This window comes from Desmodus rotundus, chromosome 12 (genome assembly GCF_022682495.2).
Source record: "Desmodus rotundus isolate HL8 chromosome 12, HLdesRot8A.1, whole genome shotgun sequence".
In the NCBI taxonomy this organism is placed as follows: Eukaryota; Metazoa; Chordata; class Mammalia; order Chiroptera; family Phyllostomidae; genus Desmodus; species Desmodus rotundus.
The window spans coordinates 7,965,826-7,978,823 of NC_071398.1; the positions used below are offsets into that span (position 1 = coordinate 7,965,826).

At 59.4% G+C, this 12,998-nt stretch overlaps 1 protein-coding gene across 4 annotated transcripts in view; it reads left to right on the forward strand.

The window, feature by feature from the left end:
• The first annotated feature begins 740 nt into the window (after positions 1–740).
• CPNE2 (copine 2) overlaps positions 741–12,998 on the forward strand; it is a 38,119-nt gene continuing 25,861 nt past the window's right edge. For all 4 annotated transcript variants that reach the window (XM_053916122.1, XM_053916123.1, XM_053916124.1 and 1 more), the window contains exons 1-2: positions 741–979; positions 11,345–11,562. In XM_053916122.1, the coding sequence (XP_053772097.1) occupies positions 11,383–11,562 (180 nt within the window). In that variant the 5' untranslated portion in view covers positions 741–979; positions 11,345–11,382. The remainder of the gene's footprint in view (positions 980–11,344; positions 11,563–12,998) is intronic.

Consider the following 12,998-nt stretch of genomic DNA (forward strand, 5'->3'; position numbering starts at 1 on the left):
ACGCATTGTTAAACTGATGCCTTTTCTAGGGTAAAAAGGCCTTCGAAGGAGGGGTTTTCAGCACCCGGCCGCCAGGACCTGCCTAATTGTCCTCTGGTTGACAAGCTCCAGGTGCTGTTCAAACTGTCTTCATCTTATTTGTCAGAGAAATATGTGTCATCTTCCCAGCCTCTGGTGGCAAAAAAATGCCAAGGTCTTTTACTATAGATAAAAAGGGAGAGAGAAAAGAAAAGAGAGCACTGCGGTCCTAGTGCTGCCCAGTGCCGCCCAGAACCGAGCCCAGTGGCGTGTCCCCGAGGGCGCGGCGCGGAGCCCATCGGCCCTTGGGGTCCAGGCCGCAGGCGGCGCTCTGGGAACCCCGCAGGCCCGGGCTGAGCCCACCCCTCGGTTCTCGCGTCGGCGGCCCGGAGCTCACGGCCATCGGCGCTCGGTGCTCGGCGCTCGGCGCTCGGCCCTCGGAGGTGCCCGCGACTCCGGCGACGCCGGCCTGGGGAGGGTGCGAACCAGCGGCGTTCCGATCCACGGAGTCCCAGCCCGGTACGATCGGACCCTCGATTCCGGCCTCGAACATTCGGACCCCGCGGTGCCCAGAGCACAGAGTGCCAGGGTGCGCCCGCCGCAGGCGGGGAAAAGCGGGCAGCGGGCGGGACAGTGCCCCCGCCACGCCCGTTGGGAGCGCTCGCCCCTCCAGGAAGCGCGCGCCTCGCCTCCCCACTTCCCTCCCCACACCCGCCCCTCCTAGGCCGGGGGGAGGAGCCCGAGCCTCCGCCGTCGCCCGCCCGCCCGGCCCGGAGGAGGACAGGACCCTAAGCGGCTCGGAGCGCCCGCGAGCTGGCCCTGGCCGCGCGGGCAGCGCCCTGAGCCCGTTCCGCGCCCGCGGGCCCGGCCGAGCAGGGGAGTGCCCGGCGATGCCCCGGCGGCCGGGAGCGCGGGTAGCGGCAGCCGCGCGGTGAAAGCAGCGGCGCCCCCGGGACCCGCGGTGAGTGGGGCCCGGGAGGGCCAGGGGCGGGCGGGGCACCCTGGAGCGAGTGCTCAAGTTCGGCCTTGGGGCTTACCTTCTGGCGGGTTGGAAGGAAGCTGGGTTCCGCCTAGGAGGGCTGCGGCGCCCGGAGCCCCCGCCACCCGCGCTCACCCTGACTCTGGCGCTTGGGTGACTCAGCTCCGACCCGGCCACTCGGGGGCGCTCCGGCTTCACCCGGACTGCGGAGGGGTAGGGAGGGGTAGGGAGGGGCAGGGAGGGGCAGGGGGAGGGAGTTGGGGTGCGCCCTCGGGGGATCTCAGCCCAGCTGTTTTAGGGACCCTCCTAGCTTCCCGGGGAGCCTGGGGACATCCGGAGGGTGGAGTGTCCCCGTTACCGTCGCAGTTGCTGAAGACTTGAGGTTGGGCTGGCTCCTGACGGGCGCGGGTCCCTATCCTCGCCCCATACCTGGCTCCCAAATCCCCAGCCCCAGGGAACTGCCTGAGAGCCAGCTCCTAGCCCTGGAAGGTGGAGCCCAGAGAGGGAGTGGAGCTTGCAGCTTACCAGAAGTCGGAGTGTGTTTGCAAACTAGTTTTTTCGCCAAAGCTCTCTGGCACCTGTCTGTTTGGGGGCGGGGAAGGGGGACATGGAGAGAGAGAGCAATGCTCTTTCTTCCTTCCTGTTCCCCCTCCCCCTTCCCTCACAGCCCTGCTTCCCGGGGAAGAAGAGGAGAGGGGTCTTACCTCTTCTTCCCTTCTCTTCCCATTCCACCCTGCAGCCTCCCCCTTCCCACCCCCTTCCACAAGCCATCCATTGGGGAAGGGTCGACTTCAAAGTGGGTTGTGCTTTGCCCTGGGTCACAGGTGGCACTGGAGCCCAGGGCTCTGGTAGCCAGTTGGGGGTTCCTGTTGCCTGTGACCCCCAGCCCTGTTTTGTATTGGGGGTGGTGACAAGGGTGAGGGATCTGGGAGAATCTGAGTGACCCTTTGTTTGCTTGGCTAGGGCTATGGGCTGTCACCAGGGGTTCGGGGGCTTTTTCTGTTTCTTGGAGCACTCACAGCTTCAGAAATTGGGGGGAGGAGCCCAGTTGTCAGCCCTGATGGGGAGCTTTGGGAAGCCCCAGTCTGAACACCCACCCAGCAGTGCCTGCCCCCCACCCAGGGCATCCGCCCTCTGAGGCTCCCCTGTCTGCATCTATAAAATGGGCTAATGGTCCCAGGCTCGTGCTGGGAGGCTGGGAGCAAACAGAAAGGAGAGGCTTTATTGCAATCCCTCTGGCACGGGGCCCAGTGACCCAGTGAGCACTGGCACTGCCCCAGGTAGGCAGGCAACATAGCTAGAGGACTCAGGGTCACACGTGCGGCAAAGAATGTTGTCACATGGTTCTCCTCGACCGCTGCCACTTCCTGTCTGTGTCCCTGTCACCCCTTGGGCTCAGGGTTTTTTCCATCTGTACAATGAAGCACAGGATGGCACAGTTCAGTTTACAGGGCTGCCGGGAGGCTGGAGCCAGGGGTACGGGGGGCAGGTGTTCTGCAAAGTGGGGTGTGCTCCACGAACGGCAAACAGGGTGTCTGGTGGCATTTCATGGGACCTTTGTCCCCGAGGCCGTGAGAATTGAAATCTCAGAGACAGAAGAGGGCCAGGGGAGAGCCTCAGTCTCTTTGCCCATGAAGTGGTGAGAACAATATTCTCAGCCTCTATGATGTTCTAGATGGTCGTGAGGATTAAATTCGAGGGCGTGCCAATGCCGTGACCAGTCCATGATAAGCGCTCAGTGACCCTTAACCTTTAGTGCCGGCATTCATGGGAACATCAGTGTTCCTGATGGGGTGACTGCATTTAGGATGCCTTCTGGGATTTCCTCAGGCCGGCCCACCCCTCCCTCTCCCGCCTCCTCCCTGGGGAGAAGAGCCTCCCCCTTGTTGGACTTGTGGGCTGTTCCAGGGGCAAGGTCCAGAGTGGGAAGGTGCTACCAGGCCCAGGAGGTCCGAGGGGTGGTAGTTCCAGTGGGTGTACCCCTTTCCCCTCCTTGGGCTGGCCTGTTAGGGCTCCCGAGGAGTGATGGGCAGCTAAATAGCATTCTCTAAGAATTCCCTCACTCCGGTCAGAATGGGGACGGCCGTCATAGGCAGGGGTCCCTGGGAAGCCCCCAGGGTCCCCTCGGCCTGATGGAGGTCTCCCTGTTATCTCCTCCTCCCACCCTGACAGGGGCCGCTGAGTTGGGACAGTCATTTCAGGAGCCCAGCCCCCTCCCCTTTGGAGAAGATGGCCTCGGACAAAGGGTGGGATTCTCTCCAGGGCTGCCCGGCCCCCTGCAGGACACAGGGTGGGAAGCCCCGGCACCCTGGGGTCTTGGCGGGCAGCAACTGCAGAAGGCGCTGATCTTGTCCCACCCCTACCCACCCCACCCCCATCCAGAAGGGAGAATACAGGGTCCTGAGGGGTCGTGGCTTCTTCCTGCTGCTCCTCTGAGCCTGAGGACTGAGTTGGGCCCGAGGTGCCTCCTGGCTCTCAGCCCGGTGTCCTGCCCCCTCACTGGGCCACCCGGCCTCCACGCCATGGTGGAGTCGAGTGTGCTGGCCTGTCCACGCCTTCCTCCTCCAGGGTCTGAGATGAGACTTGCTGCCCACCCTTCACCTCACGATCACATCAACATGCTTAATTTTTCCTGGGTCATTAGCCACGTGCTGCTGTTATCTTATTTGTTCTTCTGTGTATCAGCTTGTCTTCTGTCCTTGTGCCCAAAGAGCGTCAGCTGCACGAGCAGGCGGGGACAGTGTCCATCTGGTTCCTGGCTCTCCCCTGCGCAGAAGCAGGCGCTCAGTGAATGTAAGCTCAGTGACTGACTCCGCCCCTCCTGTCAAATGGGTGACTGACTCCACCCCTCTCATCAAATGGGTTTGTGAGGTTGTGTGATGGTGGGTGGCAGAATCATGGATTTGCCCTTTCGGGTCTCTGGTGCTAGGGGACCATCAGAGGGCAGGGGATCCGCTGATAGAGAAGGGACAAGTGTGGCCTTGGGGACAGGGGAAGGCGTGTGTCTGGAAGAAGGTGGGATCTGCCTGGCACTGAAGGACTCCGGGCTGGGGGCGGCGGAGGTAGTGGCCGCTGCCCTGGGTGGGGTGTCACCTGCTGTCATTGCCTGCCTACCCAGCGGACAGAGGTGTGACCCAGTCTCTTAACTCCTCGGAGCTCAGATTCTTCAACTAGAAAGTGGGGCCCTCTGGGCTGGGGGCTCCCTGCCGCCGCTGTCCTCGTGGAGCTCTGAAGGCGGCAGCTGTGAGAGGGGTTGTACATGGAAAAGAGCCTCGCACAGCCATTGTGGCTCCTCTTCCACCTGCGGCTCTGGGTCCCCGCTTTGCAGGAAGGCTTCCCTCACCATGCAGTCACTGGTTGTCACTCATCGAGTAGCTGAGCAGCTTCCCGGACTCGGGACCGCGTGGAGGGTGCAGCTGCGGAGTCCTGAGTGGAATGGGGGACAGGGAGAGACAAGCAAATGACAAAGAGGAGGGGACACTTCAGACGGGGTTTGGGGGCGATGCCACAAAGAGAATGAAGTGGCTCTGATGGGAAGGCAGTGCAGTGAGGATCAGGGAGGCCTCTTGAGGAGGAGACGGTGACATTCACCCTGGGATGCTCCTCTGTGGCCTTGCTGTCGCCTTCACGGCTGCATGGCAGCCCACCTGGTGCCCAGCAGCAGGTAGGAATGGATGGTGAGGGAGGGAGGAGAGCCTCGGGTGAGGACACGGCACGTGCAAAGGCCCTGAGGTGGGAACATGCCTACTGAGCCCAGGACCCCATTCTCCCCACAACCCAGCTCTGTCTCCTTCAGGGGCTCCTATGTCTCGTGAGGATCTGGGGGCATCTGGCCTGCCCCTGTGCCCTGGCCGTCCTGTCCCCACAACACAGAATACAATGACGTTCAACCCCTCCCTCCTGCTGGGCCCCAGCAGTCTTTCTGAGTCACCTCCCTGTGGCCGAGGGGGAGGGGAGTGGTGTGCTGGGTAAGAGCGAAGCAGCCTGGTGTCAAACCCTGCTCTGCCATGGACTCGGTGAGGGACGCGGAGCAGTGTGTCAGTTTCCCAGGGCTGCTGTGACCAGGTGTCACCAACCGATGGTTTAAAACAGCAGCTCTGGAGGCTAGAAGTCCAGGTTCACAGTGCTGGCAGGGCCACGTTCCCTCTACAGCCTCAAGGGAAAGGCGCTTCCCTGCATCTTCTGGTCACAGCAGGCATCCCTCACCCTGTGGCAGCGTCACTCCAGTCCCTTCCTCCTTCTGGTGGCTGTCTCCCCTCTGTGTCTGCACCCTGTCCTTCCATAAGGACACCAGTCGTGTTGGATCGAGGGCCCACCCTACTCCAGGGTGACCGCATCTTAACCGGTTACATCCGCAGCTCCCCTGTTTCTCAGTAGCATCCCATTCTGAGGTACTGGGGGTTAGGGTTTCAATATATCTTTTTTGGGGGACACAATTGAGCCCCTAACAGGCAGAGGGCGTCACCTCTCTGTGCCTCAGTTCCCTGCTCTGTGACAGGGGACGATTGGAAAGGGGCCCACGCTCTGGGTTGCAGGAGACAGAAGTGGAGCGACGAGAACCTCCAGGAAGGGCCGGGCTGGGCACACAGGAAGTATCCTAGGAGCTGGGGCCAGGAGCTGAAGAGGGGATGGTGATGTCCTCGGCCAGAAGGACTTGCCCAACAGGGCCTGTGTTCCTCAGTGCGGGCCTCTGCCTGGGGGCTATGTGTATGAGAGGGGATGGTGGGTGCCTCTTTAGGGGAGCAGGGTGTGGGGTGGCCAGCGCATGGCCCGGGGCTATTAATAACAAAAGGCGGGGAGACCCCATCTGCAAGAGGGTGTGAGCCGAGGCGACCACCGCAGGAAACCAGGGGGCATTCAGGCACGGGGCAGGTTCAGAGGATTTTCAGGACTTATTAGCCCAGAGATACTGGGCAGGAGCCTGGGGCTAGGAGCCAGAGCAGCCAAGGGAAGATTGAGGGGCATTTGCAGGGTCCCCAAGGCTGGAAGGGCCCAAGCCCTTGAGCTGCAGGGAAACTGGGGCGCAGAGAGGAAAAGGGATTTGCGGGAGTTCACACAGAGTGGGAGCCCCTGTGCCCTAGTGTTCCCCATGGAAGTCCCCTGGGCGGGTGTGGGCGCCACAGGGTAGCGCCCTAAGGCTGTGTCCCCATCCCTGAGGCTGCCCCATAGCCCTCCTTTGAATTAAGCCAGGTTGGAACAGCCCGTGGTCATGTCACCATGCCGTGCCCTCTCCATTAGCCTGGTCCACCCTCCAGACCCACCCCAAGGTCCCTGAAGTACTTGCCGGCTCCCAGAGCACCTCCACACCCAGCCCCAGGGTGCTTCCTGGGAAGTCGGAGGGTGGGGCATCGCCAGCACCACTTTGCCACATTGCGAGTGAGGGAGCTGAGGCTAGAAGGGAGGCCTTGGCAGAAGCAGGACAGAACCCAGTGCCCCAGGGAGCCCCCTCCCCCAGGGACAGAGCCCAGTGGTCAGAAGGGGGCCACAGAGAAGAGCCTCCCTCTGGGTGTGGTCTGGTGGAAGCTGGGGGCTTGGGGGCATCTGGGCCAGCTCCTGCTGTAGCCTCCTCGCCCTGCTGTCTGCATCTATATTTATCCCCATAATGGCCTGGCTGCCTGTCGGGAGCGAGGTGTCTTCCGAGTCTGGCAGCGGGGGCCTCGGCTAAGGTGGAGAAGTGATTTGTGTTGAGATGCCGCCCCCTACCTGGATGAGAGCCTCAGCTTGTTCTCTGGGGGCCGCGCACCGCCTGGCAGGAGCCGGCAGCAATAGGTGTGCGGGGCAGGGCAGGCCCAGGGAGCCTGAGCGGCTTGGGGCTCCACCCCTTGCCCCAAGCTCGCAGAGAACCAGGGCAGTGGGAGGCTGGGGTGATGGGGCTGTGGTCGCAGTTGGTATGGGTCTGCCAGGTGGGGCCAGATAAATGTTAAAACCTTTCAGCTCAAGAGATTCCAAGAACCCGTGATTCCAAAATCCCAGAACCCGCAAACGCTGGGATTCGGTGAATCTGTGCTCCCAGGGTCCTCGAAGCCTTTTCCCTTCACACTCCCTCACTTTCCACAAAGGGCGGCCCCGCTCCCGCTCTGCCTCTCTGTGCTGGAAACAAGGGAGATGAAAGTGAGATTCGGTCTTATCTTTAAAAATATATATTTTATTTATTTATTTTTCAGAGAGAGAGAAAGGGAGGGAAAAAGAGAGGTAGAGAACATTAATCATTTGCCTCTCATATGCGCCCTGACCGGGGACTGAACCTGCAACCCAGGCATGTGCCCTGACCGGGAATTGAACCGGCAACCTTTTGTTTTGCGGGACAACACCCAACCAACGGAGCCACACCGGTCAGGGGTCAGGGCTCATTAGTCCCCTCTTTAGGCTCAGGTGTGGGTGACTTTTCCTATGCCAGTGGGTACGGTACGGTGGCAATGTAAATAACCAGGGTTCTGGAGGGACTCTGTAGTCCCGGCTTGTTTTTAACGTTTCATCAAAGCAGAACACGCCAGGCAGAGCAGATTTCCCACAGGCACAGCTCACTGACTGTTCACAGAACGAGGGCGTCCGTGTCAGCAGCACCCAGGCCGAGAGGCAGAAACACACCCTTGGCAGGTCTTCCAGGAGCTGACAGCCGCCGTGATGGCTGATTTCGTGTCTCAGCTGGGCTAGGTGATGGTAACCAGGTGTCTGGTTAAACACCAGTCTGGTGTTGCTGTGCAGGTAGTTTTTTAGATGAGATTAACTTTTAAATCAGTAGACTTTTGGCCCTGGCCGGGTAGCTCGTCCCCATAAGCCGCGGTTGCGGGTTCTGGCTAAATCAGAATATTCCAGACCTGTGGTTCAGGACCAGTCTCTGAATCCTTCCCTGCCTAAATGACAAGATGTCTTATAAGCTGGGACCCATGGACCCCGGGGGCACCGAAGCCTCTGTGTTTTGTTCATGGCTGTTCATTGCTGGCTGCTCAGGAGTGTTTGTTGAATGAATAAATGAATGAATGAATGAATGAACAGTGAATGAAGAGAATCCCAAAGCCCTGCCTTCTCTTTGCCTTAGTTACCGCATCTGTAAAAGAGACTACAAGTTTTGTTTCCCTGCCTTCCACCCCTTCCCTGGGGGTCTGGTTGCCCAGAAGGCCTGTGCGCATCCGGGCCATCTGCGAGCGGCCCCGGCTCCAGTCTCCTGTCTCCAGCCCGAAACCTCAAATTACCTGTGGGGCGGGCACTGCACCCAGGAGCCTTCTCATCTCGCCAGATGCGCAGGGCAGGCCCATCCCTCCCTTAATGACACCTTGCTGGCCTGCCCTCTTTGCTGGAGTAGGAGGGGAGGGGGCCCAGCCCAGCCCGAGCTGTGGTTTCTTTTTCCATTGCGTCAGGTCACAGGGTCTGGCCCGCCCACCCGCCCGGTGCTGGGCTGGCACAGAGGGGCCCATTCCAACCAGGCCCGCCCCAACTCTGGACACCATGTGCTCCCCGTTTCGGGGACCCAGAGGCTTCCAGCCGGAGGGTGAGTTGGGGGTGGGGGACCTGCCCCAAGCTGGGGGGAGTGCCCCTTCCCTGCCCACCCATCGCTCGCTCTAGCTGGGGCCTGTGAGCCGGGCCAGGTGGAGTGGCAGTCGGCTCTGAGGAGCCCAGCCCAACCCTCCCCTGTGACCTGGCCCTCCTGCCCATTCCCTCAGCCAGGCCATGCCAGGGAGAGGTGGGAGGACAGTGCCGGGACCCAGGCAAGTGATGATGGGGACTTGGACCAGGGGAGAAGGGGGGCGGGGAGAAGTGTCCCAGAGTGCCCCTGTGAGGGCATGCCTTTGCATCTGTAGTCTGGGGACATGTGTGTACGGGTGTGTGTGACCGTACACGTGTACACGTGCAAGGAAGTATACGAACCTGCGTGTGTGTGCCTGACTGTGAAAGCAGGCCCGTCTCACTTGGCAGCAGGGGCACAGTGGCCCAGGTGGCATCTAGCATGTCATGAAGGGGGCCGTGAGGTGGAGAGGAGGTGGGTGAGCTAGACTCCACCCCATCAGTGATGACGGGAAATGCAGGGGTGTAGACAGGGTGACCCTAGAGAAACTGGTGATCTTGGGCGCTCTGAGGCCCTCTTTGCCTCAGGCTCCCACTGGCTGACTCCCCAGCCGTCCCCCCTAGGACCAAGTTCCCCACCATGCTCAGCAGCCCCCCGCCCTGGCAGAAAACTGTGTATCAGCCTGGGAGTCCAGAGGCACCATTCACACCCTGCCCCTGCTGTTTCCTGGCCATGGCACCTCAGGCAGGTGACTTCTGCTCTCTCGGCCTCAGTTTCCTCATCTGTAAAATGGGGGCGACTATCACGCCCCCCCACCCCACCTCCGGGTGGCTGTGAGCATAAGCAGGCATTCTCTCAGCCACATGGCAAGATGTCCATTTTGGACACTGCTGTCCCCAACCCTCCTGAGGGTCACGCTCACCCCGCCCTGACTTGGCACAGCCACCCAGCTGCTCTCAGCGAGAGGGAGGCCACTCTCCAGCCCCTCCATGGAAACTCATTTTTACATGAGGAGAATAAATCCTGCAGGCAAATTGCAGTGCTGCCCTGCTGCTCTGGGCTCACGTGATTATAACGAGGTTCTAGGGACAGACGGCAAGAGGGAGGGGCTGAGCACCGGCCTCGTCACTGTCCAGACCCTCTCCTTGCCAGGCGCGCCCAGAGCCACTGTCTGGAGGGGCGAGGGGCATCTGGAGCCAGCCCCACACTCACTTGCAGGCTGGGGCCTGTGACTTCTCAGGGAGAGGCTGGCACTCAGGGAGTCGCCAGTGGCCAGGCTCGGAGGGAGGGAGAGAGAGCCCAGCACGGCCACGGTGGCTTGGTCCTCCTGGCCTGGATGCCAGCCTTCCAACCAGCCTCCCTGCTGTCTCTGTTTAGCCTGACAACCCCTTCGCCCCACAGGGGCCAGAGTGGGCTTTTAAAACCAAATCAGATCATGTCACCTGTCTGCTTAAAACCCTCCAAGACTACTGTCACTCTCAGAATAAAGCCCCAACTCCCTACAGAGCCTCCAGTCTGGGAGACCTGGCTGCTGTCCCCACTCTCTCGGCCAGACAGGACAGTCTGAGCTGAGCATGGACAGTCCTCTCACTGCAGGAGCCCAGCCCCAGCACGGTGCTTGGGACCTAGAGATGCCCAGTAAACTCTCTAGAGTAATGAACGCGCCTCAGTGTCCCCTGGTGGAGAATGGAGTGATGATAGCGGCGTCCCCGTGAGACCGGATAAGGGTTGGAGACTGTGCAGGTGACATGCTCAGTTTGCAGTCAGGGCTCTCGGGAGCACAGTAACTTGGATTCGTAGTTCCAAAGGGAATGCCCTCCCCTCCCCTCCCTCCTCTGGGGCAGGCAGGGCCAGTTACCCACTCAACAGTGAGGGGACAATATAGTAGCCAAGGAGGTGGGACCTGGCCTTTGTAGGTAAGTGTTCGGGGCTGGACTCGTCCACCTGGTAGTGGGGCCTAGGCTCACTCAACATAGGCCAGTGGAAGTAAGATCTAGTCACAGGAGTCTCTCAGACTGTGTCATTATGGCTCACGGGCAGATGAGGAAACTAAGGCAGAGAGAGCCTCGGCCATCGCCCTGTGCAGCAAGACGGGTTTCTCCGCACTTGGTTCAAATGAACACTTGGAGGAAAACAGAGCTGCTTCAAGTAAGCAATGCCAGTGATTAGCCTTGACAGGGTCCAGTGCAGGGAATTTTGGGAGGCTATGAAATGGAAAACTCTATGTTGAGGGTAAGGACCAAATTCAGGCAGGATCTGGGCAAAATAGAGGGTGTATCTGTTTATTGACTTATACACTCATGCTTTTTTTTTATTCAAATATATGCTGAGTGCCTCCTATGCACCAGTCCCATGCTTAGGCCAGCGATCCAGGATGAACAAGGTAGACAAGGAAAAAGGTGAAGTTTTGGATAAGTTGCTAGAAGTGAGCTTCCTAGTGGCCAAAGCAATGAGAGAAACTTGAACAATTACAAGCTCCAGTGTAGCCATAAGATGGCAGCATGTTAACTGCTCAGGAGAAGCTCTGCTTTTCCTGGCAAAATGAAGGTCAGGGATGCCCATGTCCACTGTGATTTGTTGCTGGCCTGACTGGGGGGACTTGGACCTGTAAAGATGGACCAAAGATGGACCAAAGCAGAGAATCACTTCAAAGACAAACACATCAACCAGAGCCTCCTTGTGCCTGCATGTCCTGCGTTCCCCTTTCTCCAGTCTTTTGCCCTTGTTATCCCCTGCTCCCCCTTCCCCCCCCCACACCCACCTTTCTCTACCTACATCCTGAAGGTCAGGGGGTGTGGCAGATGTCTGCTCCCTCTCTCTGACCCCAGCTCCTATCCCCACAGACTGCCAGGAACTGTTGCCGCCTCCGCCGCCAACCCCCATGGCCTATATACCGGGTGGGGGCACCCCAGCAGCAGGGGCGGCCCCCGTGGGCTCCCAGTACTGCGTGTGCAAGGTGGAGCTGTCCGTGAGTGGCCAGAACCTGCTGGACCGGGACGTCACCTCCAAGTCCGACCCCTTCTGTGTCCTCTTTACAGAGAACGATGGCAGGTGGATTGAGGTGAGGCCCTTCCATGGGTGTCTGGTTGTGGGGGGGGGGGGTGGGGGGGTGGCCAGATGCTGGAGAGGGGCAGCTGCTGGAGCCCGGGGCCTCCTGGTCAGGCCCTTGGAGGTAACTGGAGTGTGGGCTGGGGACTACTGAGAAAATCGTTACTCTTAAAATTACTGAAAATAATTATATATTTGTGTTTAAATTTTTGTAATTATAATTCATAGATTTAGGTTTATGAATATGCAATTTTGCATTTGTTGTTTTATAGATTTTATATTATTATAACATGTAGTTAAAACCTGAGAGTTTTACAAAATGGTTGCTTCCACTGTTAAATAACTGTCCCCAAGCACTCCTAAGTGGACACACCGTCAGTGAGGGACAGACAGGGACCTGGGAACCCAGGCTTCGGTCTCAGTGCTGGACCAAGGCCCAGTCCCTCCCTGCTGTGTGGCCTTGGCAAGTGGCTGTCCCTTTCTGAGACAATCAATGAAGATTCCCACCCCTCCGCCCCAGCCTACCTTGGAGAGCCCAGAGCTGGGGATGTCGGTGGGGCCGCAGCCACGGACTCGCGAACTGGAAGACTTCGGCCTGAGAACTGGGGGGTGATGACCTTGAGGGAGGATACGGGGAAGTCCAAGTGGTTTAGACTTTCCAGTTTTAAAAATTGCTTTGTTCCTATTCCCAAAAGGGTCTACGTTCATTGGAGTAAATTTAGAAAAGCCAGATAGACCCAAAAAAGAAGACCAGAATGCTTGGGCACCTGCCTGTCAGGGAGAACCTCTGTTAGCCGTTTGCTGTCCAGCCTTCCAGGGAGTGCTGTATGCTTGTAGACTTTCCAAAGTCTGTATCTACTTGTCATCGCAATTAACTGGGCCGCGGTGGACATCCCGCTGAACAGACTGTGGTTTGCAAGGATTCCCCACAGATGTTGTACTCCTTACGGTGATGCCAAGGAAAGGGTGTTGAGATTGTTGACCCATTTTACAGAGGGGTACCTGGGGCCCGGGTGGGTAGGGACTTCTGTGCATCACCCAGGGCTTTGGTGATTCCTCCAGAAGTGAGAGGTGGGACGTGGGGGGCAGTCAAGGACTCCTGGCCCTTCTTCCAAGTCTCCAGAACCCCTGCCTGCCCTTTGGGGAGTGGTGTCCCCCTCCACTGCCCCCCACCCCCACTCATGGCACTCCCCACCCGCTCTGACCACCTCCCTCCCACCCAGGCGGGCCACACTGGCTGAAAATAGCCCCAGAGTGAGACCTGTCCCTGCTGCTCCAGTCCTTGGAAATGGACTGGGTGGGAGGGAAAACAAACACAGCCTGGGCCCCAAAATAGACAGTCACCCCGACTCTGCAGTTCGGGGTCTCTGTGTAGAGAGGCCAGGAGGTGGGGATCCTGTCCCAGTCCCACCACTGACCCACAGTAGTGGGTTGCCACAGTAGGTGGGG